The 13,527-nt window shown below is 35.1% G+C and overlaps 2 protein-coding genes across 5 annotated transcripts; one reads left to right on the top strand and one right to left on the bottom strand.

Annotated features, from left to right (window-relative positions):
• The first annotated feature begins 565 nt into the window (after positions 1-565).
• LOC101252021 (uncharacterized) lies at positions 566-6,014 on the top strand. 4 transcript variants are annotated; one of them, XM_010327649.4, is made up of 7 exons: positions 566-703; positions 1,510-1,625; positions 2,119-2,186; positions 3,889-4,101; positions 4,210-4,372; positions 5,455-5,601; positions 5,690-6,014. In XM_010327649.4, exons 2-7 carry the CDS (start codon positions 1,551-1,553, stop codon positions 5,714-5,716), a joined length of 693 nt encoding a protein of 230 aa, XP_010325951.1. In that variant the 5' UTR covers positions 566-703; positions 1,510-1,550; the 3' UTR covers positions 5,717-6,014. The 4 variants fall into 4 exon arrangements, with proteins under 4 accessions (XP_010325951.1, XP_004246592.1, XP_010325949.1 ...); XM_004246544.5 differs by having other exon boundaries at positions 1,501-1,625; XM_010327647.4 differs by lacking the exon at positions 566-703 and adding an exon at positions 1,063-1,203 and having other exon boundaries at positions 1,501-1,625.
• Positions 6,015-6,503: 489 nt separating this feature from the next.
• Positions 6,504-12,888, bottom strand: LOC101266448 (polyadenylate-binding protein 7). Its single transcript, XM_004246859.5, has 10 exons — positions 12,609-12,888; positions 10,661-10,779; positions 10,363-10,556; positions 9,969-10,228; positions 9,769-9,875; positions 9,472-9,661; positions 8,604-8,881; positions 8,310-8,432; positions 7,223-7,405; positions 6,504-6,919 (listed from the first exon to the last, which is right to left on the bottom strand). The coding sequence occupies exons 1-10, from the start codon at positions 12,772-12,774 to the stop codon at positions 6,722-6,724; spliced, it is 1,818 nt and encodes a 605-aa protein (XP_004246907.1). The 5' UTR covers positions 12,775-12,888; the 3' UTR covers positions 6,504-6,721.
• Positions 12,889-13,527: the final 639 nt, after the last annotated feature.

Raw genomic sequence — 13,527 nt, 5'->3', positions numbered from 1 at the left:
AAACACCCTAAAGATTAAGCAATCAAACTTCTTTTTTCTTAGGCAAGAAGACTATACTAGTTGATTTGTTAAATTATTATTGGATTTCTTACCAAAATGTATGGCCAAACTAACAATTTACAACTTATATAGTTCTATCATTTATACCTTAGATGAGAATATTAATTGTAAATATATTTTCGCTTCTAAATCTTATTAAAATTTCCTATTAACGAGATGTAAGGACTAATAATGCAGAGAATTATGATAAGATGAATAGATCTATCCATTATCTTTATTTTACTGTCTCGAACTTCAGCCTCGAAATGAAAATAATTTTTAATACGAAGCGCTCGTTCTTCGTGCAGTTGGCCTTATGTGATATGAATTCAGACAAATGGAGACATTTAAGTGGTAACAATTAACAAACCCTAGTGAGAAAACAAGAAGGAACAAAAGGACCAAAATGGATGCTTTTATGAATTAAGTGGGTCTTATTGCCTATTTCTTAAACTTATGAGGTCCAAGTGTAGTTTCTAAACTCTATTTTAAATTTATATAATACCCTCTTTTTTTTTTTTGGCTTCTGATTTTGGCGGTTAAATTTTGGAATGTTGAAGAAACTCCCGCCAAAATTGTTTTTGAATCAAATTTTCGCGAAGCAGAAATCAAATTACAAAAATTACATTTCAACTTTCTTGTTAAGGAAATCAATTGAAAAAAGGTGCGTAAATACGATTTCGTTGTTGTTTTTCTTTAAGCAATTTATGGGTTTATGCACATTAGGTGTTTGATGAAATGCTTCAGTTAACTCAGATTTTCATATTTTTGACAATTTTTTTTGTTAAATCTGAAACATCCAAAGAGATTTTCAAAGGATTTAAGGCAAACCCAGATCCCCAGATTTTGAAATTTCAACTTATTCTTAGGTGATTCTTATGGTAATTACTCGATGAGTTTCGTTCGAATTGAGAAAAAGATCAACTCATTGTTGCTACTATTCATGTCCATTCTTCCATATCGATGTGGGTTGCTAAATTTGACTGGGTCAGTAAAATAGGATGATCCAACTGAAGTCTTTATGTGTTTGGCTTTCAAATGCATCAAATCTGCAAATTTGAAAGCTTGATAGTAGAGTGATGTTACCTTCCAGCTATTTCTGGAGCTCTTTCCTTCCATGAACAGCAAACACAAGCTCACATATCACCCGAGGAACCGTAAATTGTACTTGTTTTTCGCTCTTCTTACTGAACAAGTATTCTCTTTTTGTATTTGTAACTCTATTTACTGTCACTAGATTGGACTTGTTCATTTAAGAAAAAACATTACTTTTGTAACTCTGTAAAGAAATTATTTGATATTAGTTATGCCAAAAATATTCGACAAAATTGGAATACTCTGAATCAGGCCTTAGAAAAACTACTTGATGGGAATTCCGATATAAGAAAATAGTTGCATAAGTACTATTTGATTTTCCAATTTTAAGGGATTTCAGATTTATGTGTTTGAGAAATGGTTCAGTGACTGCAGGTAAAAATTGATTAGTGCTTGGCCCATTTGAATTGGAAGAAATGTACGGGAAGAAGGGGAGAGAATTAGTTCAAGAATTTGCAGAGAGTGAACCGGGGCAGCTTGCAGCTTTTAATGTATGCAATTCATTCTATATTAGATCAGCTTACTAGAAATTAAATTGCAGATAGTTTTAATCATTTGCGTTATTTCCATGTAGGCTGTGAAAATTGTATAGACGATAGGTGTTGACTCACTGAGATTTGAATATAAACATGCATTCATCTTGCATTTATAATATATGGGTTCACGCTAGAGGAATAAGGTAGCCAGATAGATGTTTGTCATTATTATGCATGTCATAATGCTGTAGTGGGTAATTCATACATCCAAGATATTGATCTTGTTATTAACAGAAGTATACATGTAATTCCACTTCTTCTTTTTTAAGGAGTTTTATTAGAAAATGAGTGATCATGAGTGCTTCTTACATTAAAATGAAGTTGATGTTCGGCAGGGTCACTTTCTCTGCTGCTACTTGAATGTTATAAACATTTTAATTCATTACATATTCGGTCCACTATTTACTTAGAGTTTTATACTTAAAGAAAAGTTTTTTGTTCGATGCAGACTGACCTTGTTACACAAGTACTTGAAGAATGTAACAGCCATTTCCTGCACCTCAATTCCTTGGTGAGGTATATTTAACACGTTCCTTGTGGTTTCCCAAGCTTTCTTTGTTTGTTATTCATCTCTTTCTGCAACCTTATTGCTGTATAACTCATAACATGCTTACAGTAGTTAGGTGAGCTTTTTATATGATTCTTATTGTTGCAAATATTTTACAGAACAAAAGTATACCTCGTGTATTTTCTTAACTGATATCCTGAAACTGTCCTATTTTACCTGTGTTCTTGTCCAGTTTGCTTCTGATCTAGGCCTTGAACATACATACTTCATCAGTTCTCTATCATATGCTTTTCTTCTCCATAATACTTGTGTGTCAGCATGCTGAATTTTCTGAAGTTTTTGCTATAATGTAAAAGCGGTCCTATTGGAAGTTATGTCTTGCTTTGACGCAGCCATTACATTCTTTCAGCTAACTCTTGTTTAGCTCTTATTTTTGTCTGTCTGTGTCGCCACTTCAAAAATTAACTCAACCTTGTTTCCCTCCCCCAAAACCATGTCAGAAATTCAATGGAGTGTTAATCTCCATTATCATTTCATCATTTTTAGAAAAAATTAAAGAAAAGGTTCTCTGCCTTGTTGATGTTTTAAATCCAAAGAACTAGAACTAAGAATACCAACTAAGGTGTAAGGAGAAACATATAGATTGGGTGTAAAGAATTAAAAGGAAAAAAGGACTTGTAGTAATATACAAATTTATTGGTTTAAAAAAAAAATAGTGGGAAGAAAGTAGTCTCTATATCCCAGTTAAAATCCATATTGTTTCTTTATCCGTCTATCCCAAGAAACTTAACCTCTACCTTGAAGATCAAATGAAGGTGAATGGTTCCTTGGAGAAATTTTAATGGCAACCAAGAATTTAATTGATCCATCTTACCAATCTATATGATGGTCAAGCAATGAGAAGCATAAGATTAAGATTTTGAATAACCATCAATAATAAGCAAGAAGCCATTAAGAATCCAAACTGTACATGAAGATCCATTACAGTTAAGGAAGGAGGAATAAATTCTTGCTAAAAGCAAAGAACATCCTAACGACAATCTTAAACATGAAAGGATAAAGCCAAAAGGAAAGGAAGTAGAAGATGAATTCAAGTTGAAATAGACCCAACCCTCTTTTTTCCCTTCTTCTGTGGTATGTTCAGCCCTGGTAGAGTATATTTATAGTTTTCATGTAAGAACACGTCTAAGAACCAGTATTTGTCTGATAGCAACTTGGCACTGTGCTCCTATAGTTCTATTTGTCTGATGGCACCTAGGCACTGTAGCCTCCAAGTTTGTGCCATTCTAGTGCCTAGGCACTAATCTCTCAGAATGTTTCTGTGTCTTGTAGCGCCAAATGCTATGTTTGTGTTTTCTGAAGCTTTCAACTTTGCTGCTTATTCAGTATTGAGCATTAGGTGCTTGTCCTCCCTCATCCATACCTTCTATTGAATTGGCTTCATGATACTGCATGAGTGTCCTAATGGCTAACTGTTAAATTTGATGTCCATACACCAGATTCCAAAGGCATATAATTTCATCAAATATCACACGTCAACTTGGATTCGTCTCGGTTCATTTCTGAAATTGAGTCAAATCCAGCATGTTGACAATGTGTTTCACAACAAATTCATTCTTTCCTTACGCATGTGTATTCTTCTCTATGTACCAAATGGAGTAAAACTTTGTTTCAGACTTTCAGACCTTATCCATCTTGAGTTTGACTCAGGAAAATGAATGCAAAAGCTCCTACTGAAAGTTCAAGTGCAAACCGACCAACTCAGAACGACGCAGTTTCAAATAACGAATCACCTGATGACAATAATCCACCTGAGACTGATAGAAGTTCCAATCCAGAGCTCCCCAAAGATGATAATTACCACGGGCTGCTTATCCATCATCAGTCTCTCACTCGCAACAAGCGCTGTCTGATGGCTTATGTGTGAGTAACACTTGGCTTCAGAGTTGTCCTTGGGAAACGGTCATATATTCCTGATCTTCCTGCATCTCTTATGTTTGTTGTCGACTTTCTTTGTTGTTCCTTCTTTAGATACAATCGTGCAGAAGTTGTTCGAAGATTGGGATGGACCCTTGAGCGTGTCCTCCCAGAAGAAATTGAAGAGAAGCTTAGTACCTCAGAGAAAGAATATTTTAAGAATCATGCTGCAACTGTCCAATCATACATGTCAGCACTTGATCTTGATTTGGGGGTGGTAAGTGTTCTTTTCTCATAACTTCTTTTTTGTATCCTGATATATTGTTCAAAGACTATAGTGAATTGACTATTACACCTAACAAATACTACTATGCCTGAAATTGCAGAAAGTAGACTCTTGGTAAGTCGTAAGTCCTAACCCGGGCATGTTTTCTTTTTTTGATAACCAAACCAGGACATGTTTTCTGTACTCTTGGAATTATAGTATGATCTCCTAGAAGAAATTCTGCATTTCCCTCCTTCGAAAGGTTAATTGTTGTAATCTGTGACTATTTAGGAGCAGTATGTGTCATTACCAAAATTTGTTTGAATCCAAACAGCAGAAAAAAGTGCAACTGTCCATTAAATGTTGCATGATTCACTGCTAAATAGTGTCTTGTTCTTTTTTCTTTGGTTGTGTTGATATGGAACTTTAGTGTTTGTTTTGTTTAGCTCATTAATCTCTGGTTCTTATGAAGTGTCAGCAAGTCTGGAAATTAATATATCTGAAGCTAAAGTTATTTCTTGAAGTTCTGTAACATTGAGGGGTCCTGACCTAACGATGCTCCCTGACAAGTATTTTTAATCTCTAGGCCATAGCGTGTCTGCACATCTTCCCCATTGTTGCACCCTCATCAATGTTGGTGTGCTATGGGGTCAAGAGAAGGACGCTTGGATTGGAGTGTGGATGGTGATCTGTTAGGAGGGTGGCAGATTTTTCCTATTCTGTTTCTTTCTTTTGTGAGTAGGAAGTATCAAATTTGCTCATTGCATTTGACTTTAGGCTTCGGATAACTATATCAATCTTTGGACTAGAACTGTCTCTGAAAAGAACACGAGGCTAGGGCAGCAATGTGAGTGCTTGTGAGTGCATTAAGTAAATTAAACAGATACTCGATTATCAGAAGTTCAATGTGCTCAAATAAAATACTACATTGACAAGCAAAAACATGACATCACTCCATGTGTTTTCTAGAATATCTGATCAATCTGCAAGGGACTGCTTTCCTCATAAACTTTTACTATCGGGGAGACCCGCTCAGTGCAAATGATAGAGACTCGGCCAAATACCTTAGTTTCCTTTTGTTTTGCTTTTCACAGGATATGGTGCCTCCAAAAGATCCCTATATCAAGGTGAGGGTCCTCGATGACATTGGTAATGTGGTCCTCAGCGACCAACTAGCCAACCTTGCTCGTCATGCAATTCTTTTCATTAGGCGAACTGATGCAGAGCAGTATATTTCTCAGGTGATTTTCCCATACAACAGAAAATTTCATGAGAAGTAAATGCATCTACTTTTTTTCTGAAACTTCTAGCCTTGGCCTCTAATTACAGGGCTTAATGGAAGAACTCATGAGTTGATTCCATGACTACGAGTTACGAGCTGATTCTGATAATCATGCTTTGCTTTTTACCCAAAACCAGCAGTGTCAGGGCAACTGATTCTGATAATCTGCAGTTTGAGAAGGCATTAGGAGAAATGGAGGGAATCATTGAGTCTGATATCAAAAAGGGTTTGTTGATTTTACTGACATGTAAACTAGAAGTTGAATTGTAATCTAGACTTCAAAAAGTGAATGTATTCTGAGAGCTTATTGCTCTTGGGTGAACAAAGAACACAATTTACTTGTCCTGTATATCATAAGTCTTCCTTGAAACATGATCTATAGTTTGTTTCTTTTTGCTTGCTATAATTAGGGATGACAATTGTATGCCGGGGGGGTTGGAATAACTTTCTAAAGAAATTAAGTGGGGTGGAGCGGGTGGCGGGTTGAAATATTTTTCTCACTTTTCTTAATCTCTCGGCTCTTTAACTGTTTAGTCTATTACCATCTTAACTCTTTCTCTATGACTGAATTGATTTGTAAATAAAATAGAATTTATGTACTGTTTTAACGAAATGGTGTGTTTTAACAAAACATCTGTAGAGCATAAATTACTCAATAAACAAAACTCGATGTGCAGAAAGAGGGGAACTTCATTCAATTGAGTCTAAGTTCTGCAGAAAGAAGGGAACTTTGTTTTTTCATCTTGCTAACACACTGGTAGACTTCAACCTTATTCTTCGAATCAATATTCTTTCTCAAATATCATCTGACAAAGCCAATGTGAAATGGAATACAACTATAACATGTAAAGAAATGACAACTTCAAAACACATTGTCAAACATAACATTGCCGACCCCAAATGCTATAGCAGTATCATTAACTACAACAATTTTGTTTCTATCATGTCATATCGGAGAAGTATTAACAGCCACAAAATCATGGTACAAGTAGCCACCATACAAACAACACTTAGCTAGATTTATTTCTTAGTGACACAAACTTGATGGAAACCTCTCAACATTTTTGCATAATTCGTTGCTAAGTTGACTGCAACTTAGTAGAGAGAAGATTTGGAAGACATGAATCTCGAGGGGAAACTTCAGTCTTGGGGAAGTTGAGCGTCTCAATTGCTTGTTGCACCATTGCTGCCAGAGATTCTGGTGACTTGAACAATGATAAAAGCTCTGAGTTGTCCATTTCCAAAAGCATTCCTGTAACCTTTGCAGCAAGATGGGGCTACAAAAAGCATATTAATTTTGTTAATTCTCAGGGTAATAGTAAAGACCGATACAGAAGCTAGACCAGCTCTATATAACCAACGGATAACGAAGCTCAAAACTAAATGGCTTCAAAAGCTTCTTGACAGATCAGTAAAATTGTCAGAGATGGATCAAGTCCTCTTTAAAGTGTTTATCTACCCCTTGGGTAATCTATGAAGAACCAAAACAATTGCAGCAGACAAATTATTTTGCATTAGTGCATAGGGTAGCTAATATAGAAGAGAAAAGGAGGATTATAAAGGATAGAGAAAAAGCTCACCTTGTATTCACTAATTAGAGGATAAAGGTGGTCTCCAAGTATCTGTTTCTGCTGCTTAGGAGGTGCATCGGTAAGCATGGTACTCAGGTTGTCTGAAACCTCAGATAATGATCCTTTTGTACTAGTGCCAGCAGAGAAAACACATCCTTTCTTCATACCACAACCATTTGGTGCATATTTGACCTGCACAGCATACATAAATCATGTGGTTACTAAAACAGGGGTGCTTAACTGTGATCCATCATTGAAAAGAAAATTTTAACTTCCCCAGGATACTTCTCACCCAGGTGAAGGCATGCACCAAAAGTAGGAAGCTTAAAGCAATGAAGCTCATCAATGTACACATATTAGTGAATGAAAAAAGAAGCACTTTGTCATGGGTTACAACAATTTGAGAAATAGACTACAATTTCTTTTCCATGATAGGATTGTAAGAAGAATCAGTGCAGGCAGAAGTTAAGTAACAAGATGATAACCGAATTATGAAAAAAGATCTCAACTTTTAAAATACATATGCTAAGTAATCTGCATGTGAGATCAACAATTTTGCATCATATAAGCTAAGAAAACCACTAAAAAATGCTTGGGTTAAAAGATAGAGCAAATATGGGCTGAATGATTTATGATACTTTAATTCTTGTAGTTACAGACTTATGGTTGAAACAATAATTCAAATCAATCGAACAGTTTCCGGCTAAAAATCACATACTTAACACTAGTTAAGTGGAGGCCTAGATTTTCAAATACATGAATAATTATCAGAAGATTCAGATAAAAAGAATATATGAAGAACACCATAAAAGGAAACATAAATCAGTACACAGAAATTGAAAATCAAATAAAAAAATATTTATCCTCATCCTAGCAAAATGATTAATCACTATTCTGAATAGGCATTTGAAAACATTATCTTTTTCCATTGAAGTAAAAAGGCAAGTCACACATTTTTAAGGGAGGAGTCTCAGAAAAACATTCAACTTAAGCATTGTAAATTGGAATATTTAACTATTACACTGTAGATCAAAAAATACAAGACTCAGTCGATCAAGATTTCAATTTATGGAAAAAGGATAGCAAGAAGTTTAACCACTTGAGTATAGCTAGGTTGTTTTGATGATGCCACTGATTGCTTCCAGTTAGGCACATCTGGAACTGGCATATGTCCGTTCTTCTTTCCCTTATATTGCCTATATTGTGAAGCACTAGGAATCTGAAAAATGAAACATAAGTTGTAAGAAATTTCATCTTAGGTTTAAACCTGAAACATGCCCATGCAATTTAGTGCCTCCGGACTACTGCTGAAAATTTCAAATTCTGTTTATCCAACTCAATGAAGTAGTAAAATTGCCCAAGTATTATGAAAATTTACAGTTGGACTAACCAAGGAAGCTTGATAAGAAGGGCTAATAGAGTTAGGAAATCCATTGACCATCCAACCATGCCTCATACTCAGAGGCTGATACAACAGCCCTGGTTGTTCAGATACTTGTAGATCACCAAGGGCTGGGTAGTACAGAGAGGAATATCCACCAGGGAAAAAAGCGGAAGATCCAGTGAGACCTGTAATTCCTTGTGCATGCTTAAGCAGTAATTGAGTTTGCCTTTCCTCTTTCCTCTGAGCAATAGCCACATACAATGTCTTTTGGCCTAACATATATCCTGTGGAATGTCTAGCAACGTCAATATACTTGATAGGGGCCTTCAGAGAAATTTTCTAACTTTCAGTACAAAGAATTTTGAGGCCAGAATTCCACAACAGTATCATCATATCTTGTTCAGATTCAACAAGAGAAAGTGGATGAACCATATGTGGGACAATTAGCCTAAACTCAACTAGACCAACCAAACAAAAAGTTGCTTGTCTGACATGATACCCATATAGGCATTACGGAATCTAAAGTTAAGGCCTGAGGCATTTGACAGAGACATGCATTTTTGCACTAAAATTCTGGAGTTCTATAACCCCTTAACCCTGAATTTCATGAGTATGTCCATATTGATAGAGTCATTCAGGAACTCTATCCATGCTGTTACACTTCATTATTTCTGACACCTCCTTTAGAAAGAAAACAGTGTCAAGTAGTACTACTTATTAACTTAAGCTGGGATTTCTGTGCTCAAAAAACGTAATAGGAAAGAAGATGTTAGATAGCACAAAAATTTATTGCAAGTACTAGCTCATGTGAAACAACATTCAGTGCCTTGGCATTCACCGTGATCTAGACCGAGTAAAAAAATATATAACTTACCATGAAAAGTATTCACCGCTTTATTGGCCTCCTCTGGTCTGGAAAAACATACAAATCCAAAGCCCCTGCTGACTCCCTTTTCATCTAGCATAAGTTTTGCAGAAGTGATTTTGCCACATCGACTGAACAGTTCACGCAACTCGTGATCCTTGACATCACCATCGATATTTTTGACGTACACATTTGAACCCTACGATGACATTAATCGTGATAAAAAAGTGGACAATACAATACAGTAAGACATCTTTTCTACAGTAACATATATCCTTTGAATGAGGAAATGAGGAACAAAGATACCTGGTACTTAATAAGTCGCGCCTTCCTTCTCTCCTCAAACAAACGCCTCAATATCTGTTCGCGTTCTGTTTTCTTTTGTGCTCTTGCTACATACAAGATCTTGCAGCCTGCCCAATGCATACAGGTCATATAAGACTCTTGAACACTGTAGCTGTTAGTTGCATCTGAGAATACGACAGCAACATAAAATCAAAACCTACCAAGTTTTGATCCATTCATAGCTTCCCTTGCTCTCCTAGCATCATCTGGATTCTCAAAGTTCACATAACCAAAACCTTTTGAACATCCATTCTCATCTTTCGCAATGATCAAGCTGATAATTTTCCCAAATTCAGAGAACTTCTCTCTAAGATGCTCTTCTGAGATGTCAAGACCCAGGTTCTTGATGAACAAATTTGTATATTTCTCATCAGGGCTGGGCAGGACCCGGTCACTCTTTTTGACAAACTTCCCTACATACCTATCCATGAATGGATGCAAAAATTTTGGGGACAAAATAAGATTAAAAGTGTGCAAGAGAAACAGTTTTTTCTATATACTCTATCAAAGTTCATCAGGATCACAATAAATTATAACCGAGAGAATTTCACGTACATCTCCTTTCCTCCAACAGCAGATCCATTGAGCTCCTCAATAGCAGTGTTTGCACTGTCCTCAGTCTCAAACTGTACAAAGCCAAATCCTTTACTCCTTCCATCCTCAGAAACAGCAACTTTACAGGATAAGATATTTCCGAACTTCTGGAATATTTCTTCAAGCTTCGTGCTGTCAATTGTATCATTTAGATTCTGCAGCAAAATCCCAAATCATTTTCACATAGGGATCAAAGCAATAAGGGGAAAAAAAACTATTAAGATCTCAAAATGACAGTTATCCAGTCCTTAAAAATTACCTTGACGAATACATTTCCAGCTCCACTTCTTCTCACATCAGAATCACGACGCGACCAACTAACCCTTATAGCTTTTCCATTGAGGGTGGAATGATTTTTCACCTCAATAGCACGCACAGCTGTTCACATTTAAAAAGACAGTAGAAGCTTTCCATGTGAAAAATAAACTCACACAGATCTCTGAGGAAAAGAAAGTCAGATGTACACAATAACAAATCAAAAGCAACCAAATAATTAGACAAAAGTTCTGTATTTGCAATCATTGTCCCTTTAGTCACTGGTTCAGAGCACGAAGCTTAATAAATGCTAACCACAAAAAAAGTCATGAGCTGATCTGTTTCGCTCACAGAGCAGGAAAAACCACAGCTTTCTCAGGCAACTAAGAAAAAAGATGATACAACTTGTACAATTTTAAAAGGTTAGCTCATACTTATGGTAACAAATCACAGATCAGATCATACAGACAATGTTATGTCAACGGAAACAACATTAAGTGACAAAATGAGCAACTCACTGGTCCTCAACATTCCACAAAACAGAAACTAGACTACAAATCAATCAAATTAAAATAAATAAGACCAAGGCAAATCATTCGGATAACCTTCATTTAGTGAATTCATCAGTGTTTTATAAAACATCAAGGCTGAAGTAACAGTCCATCAAAAGACAACACTACTCTCTGATGGACTTCATTGAAAGAACTACACAGATGACTCACACCAAAAAACAAACAATTTGACCAATTATAGTAACAAAATCTCAAATTACAATTAATTATTTCCTTAGCCACATCATCAACTAATCCATAGTAAAAATAACTTCAGTAATAGTCCACTAAAATGACTCACTGCAGAGAAGATCATTCCATTACTAATCAACATCATAAAATCCTCAAGATTTTCAGTTACATCTTCCCTCGATTGCAAGATATAACAATCATATAAGTAGATGCATAACTTGAACAAATAGCATGCAGGAGTAACCACAACAAAATAAATAAATACTAATAACAAACAAAGAACTCGCCTACCAGAACTATAGCTTCTTCCTCTCGCTCTCGGACAAACTGTGTTTTACTGATTATTCTCAATGATTCAGAATGAAATTAATCCAGCCATACAGGGGAGGGCTCACTATCAATACTTCATTTCTGGAGTTTGAACACCACCTATTACCACTAAATACAACTCCATCAATGAAATCTAACATTCCTTACATACCAGTGGAAATCAAATCTCGTCGTTGTCCTTCATATATCATATACTGAAACAAAAAATGGCCAACTTCTCCTTATTTTTCCATAATAAAGAAATCTAACCCTGTCCTTTTCGTTTTATAAATGTATATTCACAACCGAGTGGATAACATATTTACCTAAACCAATAGGTTCTCAAGTCAATTACACAATTAGGTCCAAGGAACAAATCCATACAAACATATAGGATACGCATAGGCACAGAAACACGAAAATATAAGTAAACAAGAACTTCATTTCACACAATTTCTTAGGAATAAACTTTAGTACAACTCCGTAAATACATATCTCAGTCTTGAATTTCCGCATTGATCAGTTACATAAGAAATCAAAACACAGTTTTTATATGAATTCGCCATGAAAACAAATGTCAAACTGAATTCCGCATGAACTTCGAATGAAGAAAACCGAACGGAAATTTAACAGTACAAGCGATACAAAACAATACAGTATACACCGTTTTGCTAAAACTTCAGCTGCATTCTTAGGAATAAAATATAGCTCTACTCCGTAAATACATATCTCAGTCTCAAATTCCGCATTGATCAGTCATATAAAAAATCCAAAACACGAAATTCTCATCGAAATCCGCCATGCAAACAAATGTCAAACTGAATTTCCCACAAAATTCGAACGAAGAAAACCGAACAGAAAATTAACAATGCAAGCGATACTAAAAGATACAGTATATACCGTCTTCAGAAGAAATGAAGTTAACGTAGCCGTAACAGAGAGAACGGCCCGTAGAAGAGTCGCGACAGACGCGAACGTTAACGAGGTTTTTGAACTCTGAGAATGCTTCGTAGAGTTGGCCGTCGGTCACAGAGTCGTGAAGGTCTCCGACGTATAGCGACGCCATTGTCCGGGCAAAAGACGACGCCGGAAAATTCAGTTACGTTTTTGTATAACAGATGAATGCAAACTGAAAATTATAGAGAGAGAAAGTGCGTTAGCGAATTCTGTTAGTAGAGAGATAGTGAGTGGGGCGGAAAATCGTGCTCTATATATACTGTGAAAAATCAGTTTAAGAGTGTGGAATTTGGATGGAAATTCACTAATTACATAAAAATCTACTAATATATATTACTAATGACAAATTAATATTTTTTCCGGTTATAATATATATTATATTCACTTTTAATAATTAAAAAAAATATGATCATGAAAAATTTATAAGATCTTATTTTATTAAAAAGAAGATAATATAAATATATTAAATTATTTAATATAAACTGAATTAGAATTCTATAAATTTAACATTAAGTATATTCATATGGTTTGATATAGCTATGTAAGTCTATTATAAAATCAAACTTAAATATAAATACGAGATTTACAAGTTATTCAATCTTAAGATCAAATATAAAATTTCATCCAATATCATTTTATATCCTTGCTAAATTCCATCAAATTAATTGAAATGAAATATAGAAAGGAGTCAATCTATTACGATTACACTTTATTAACATACATAATAATTATTAATTTTATTTATAAACCTAAAGATAAATTTATCATAGACTTAAATATTAAACAAGAATCTAAAATGTGCATCTTTAACCTCAAGTTCAATTCTCAAATTTCCTCCGAATCATCTTTAAATCTTTACTAA

Source organism: Solanum lycopersicum, chromosome 9 (genome assembly GCF_036512215.1).
Source record: "Solanum lycopersicum chromosome 9, SLM_r2.1".
Lineage (NCBI taxonomy): Eukaryota > Viridiplantae > Streptophyta > Magnoliopsida > Solanales > Solanaceae > Solanum > Solanum lycopersicum.
The sequence above is the reverse complement of the archived record's forward strand: the minus strand, read 5'-3'. Positions and strand labels throughout refer to the sequence as shown.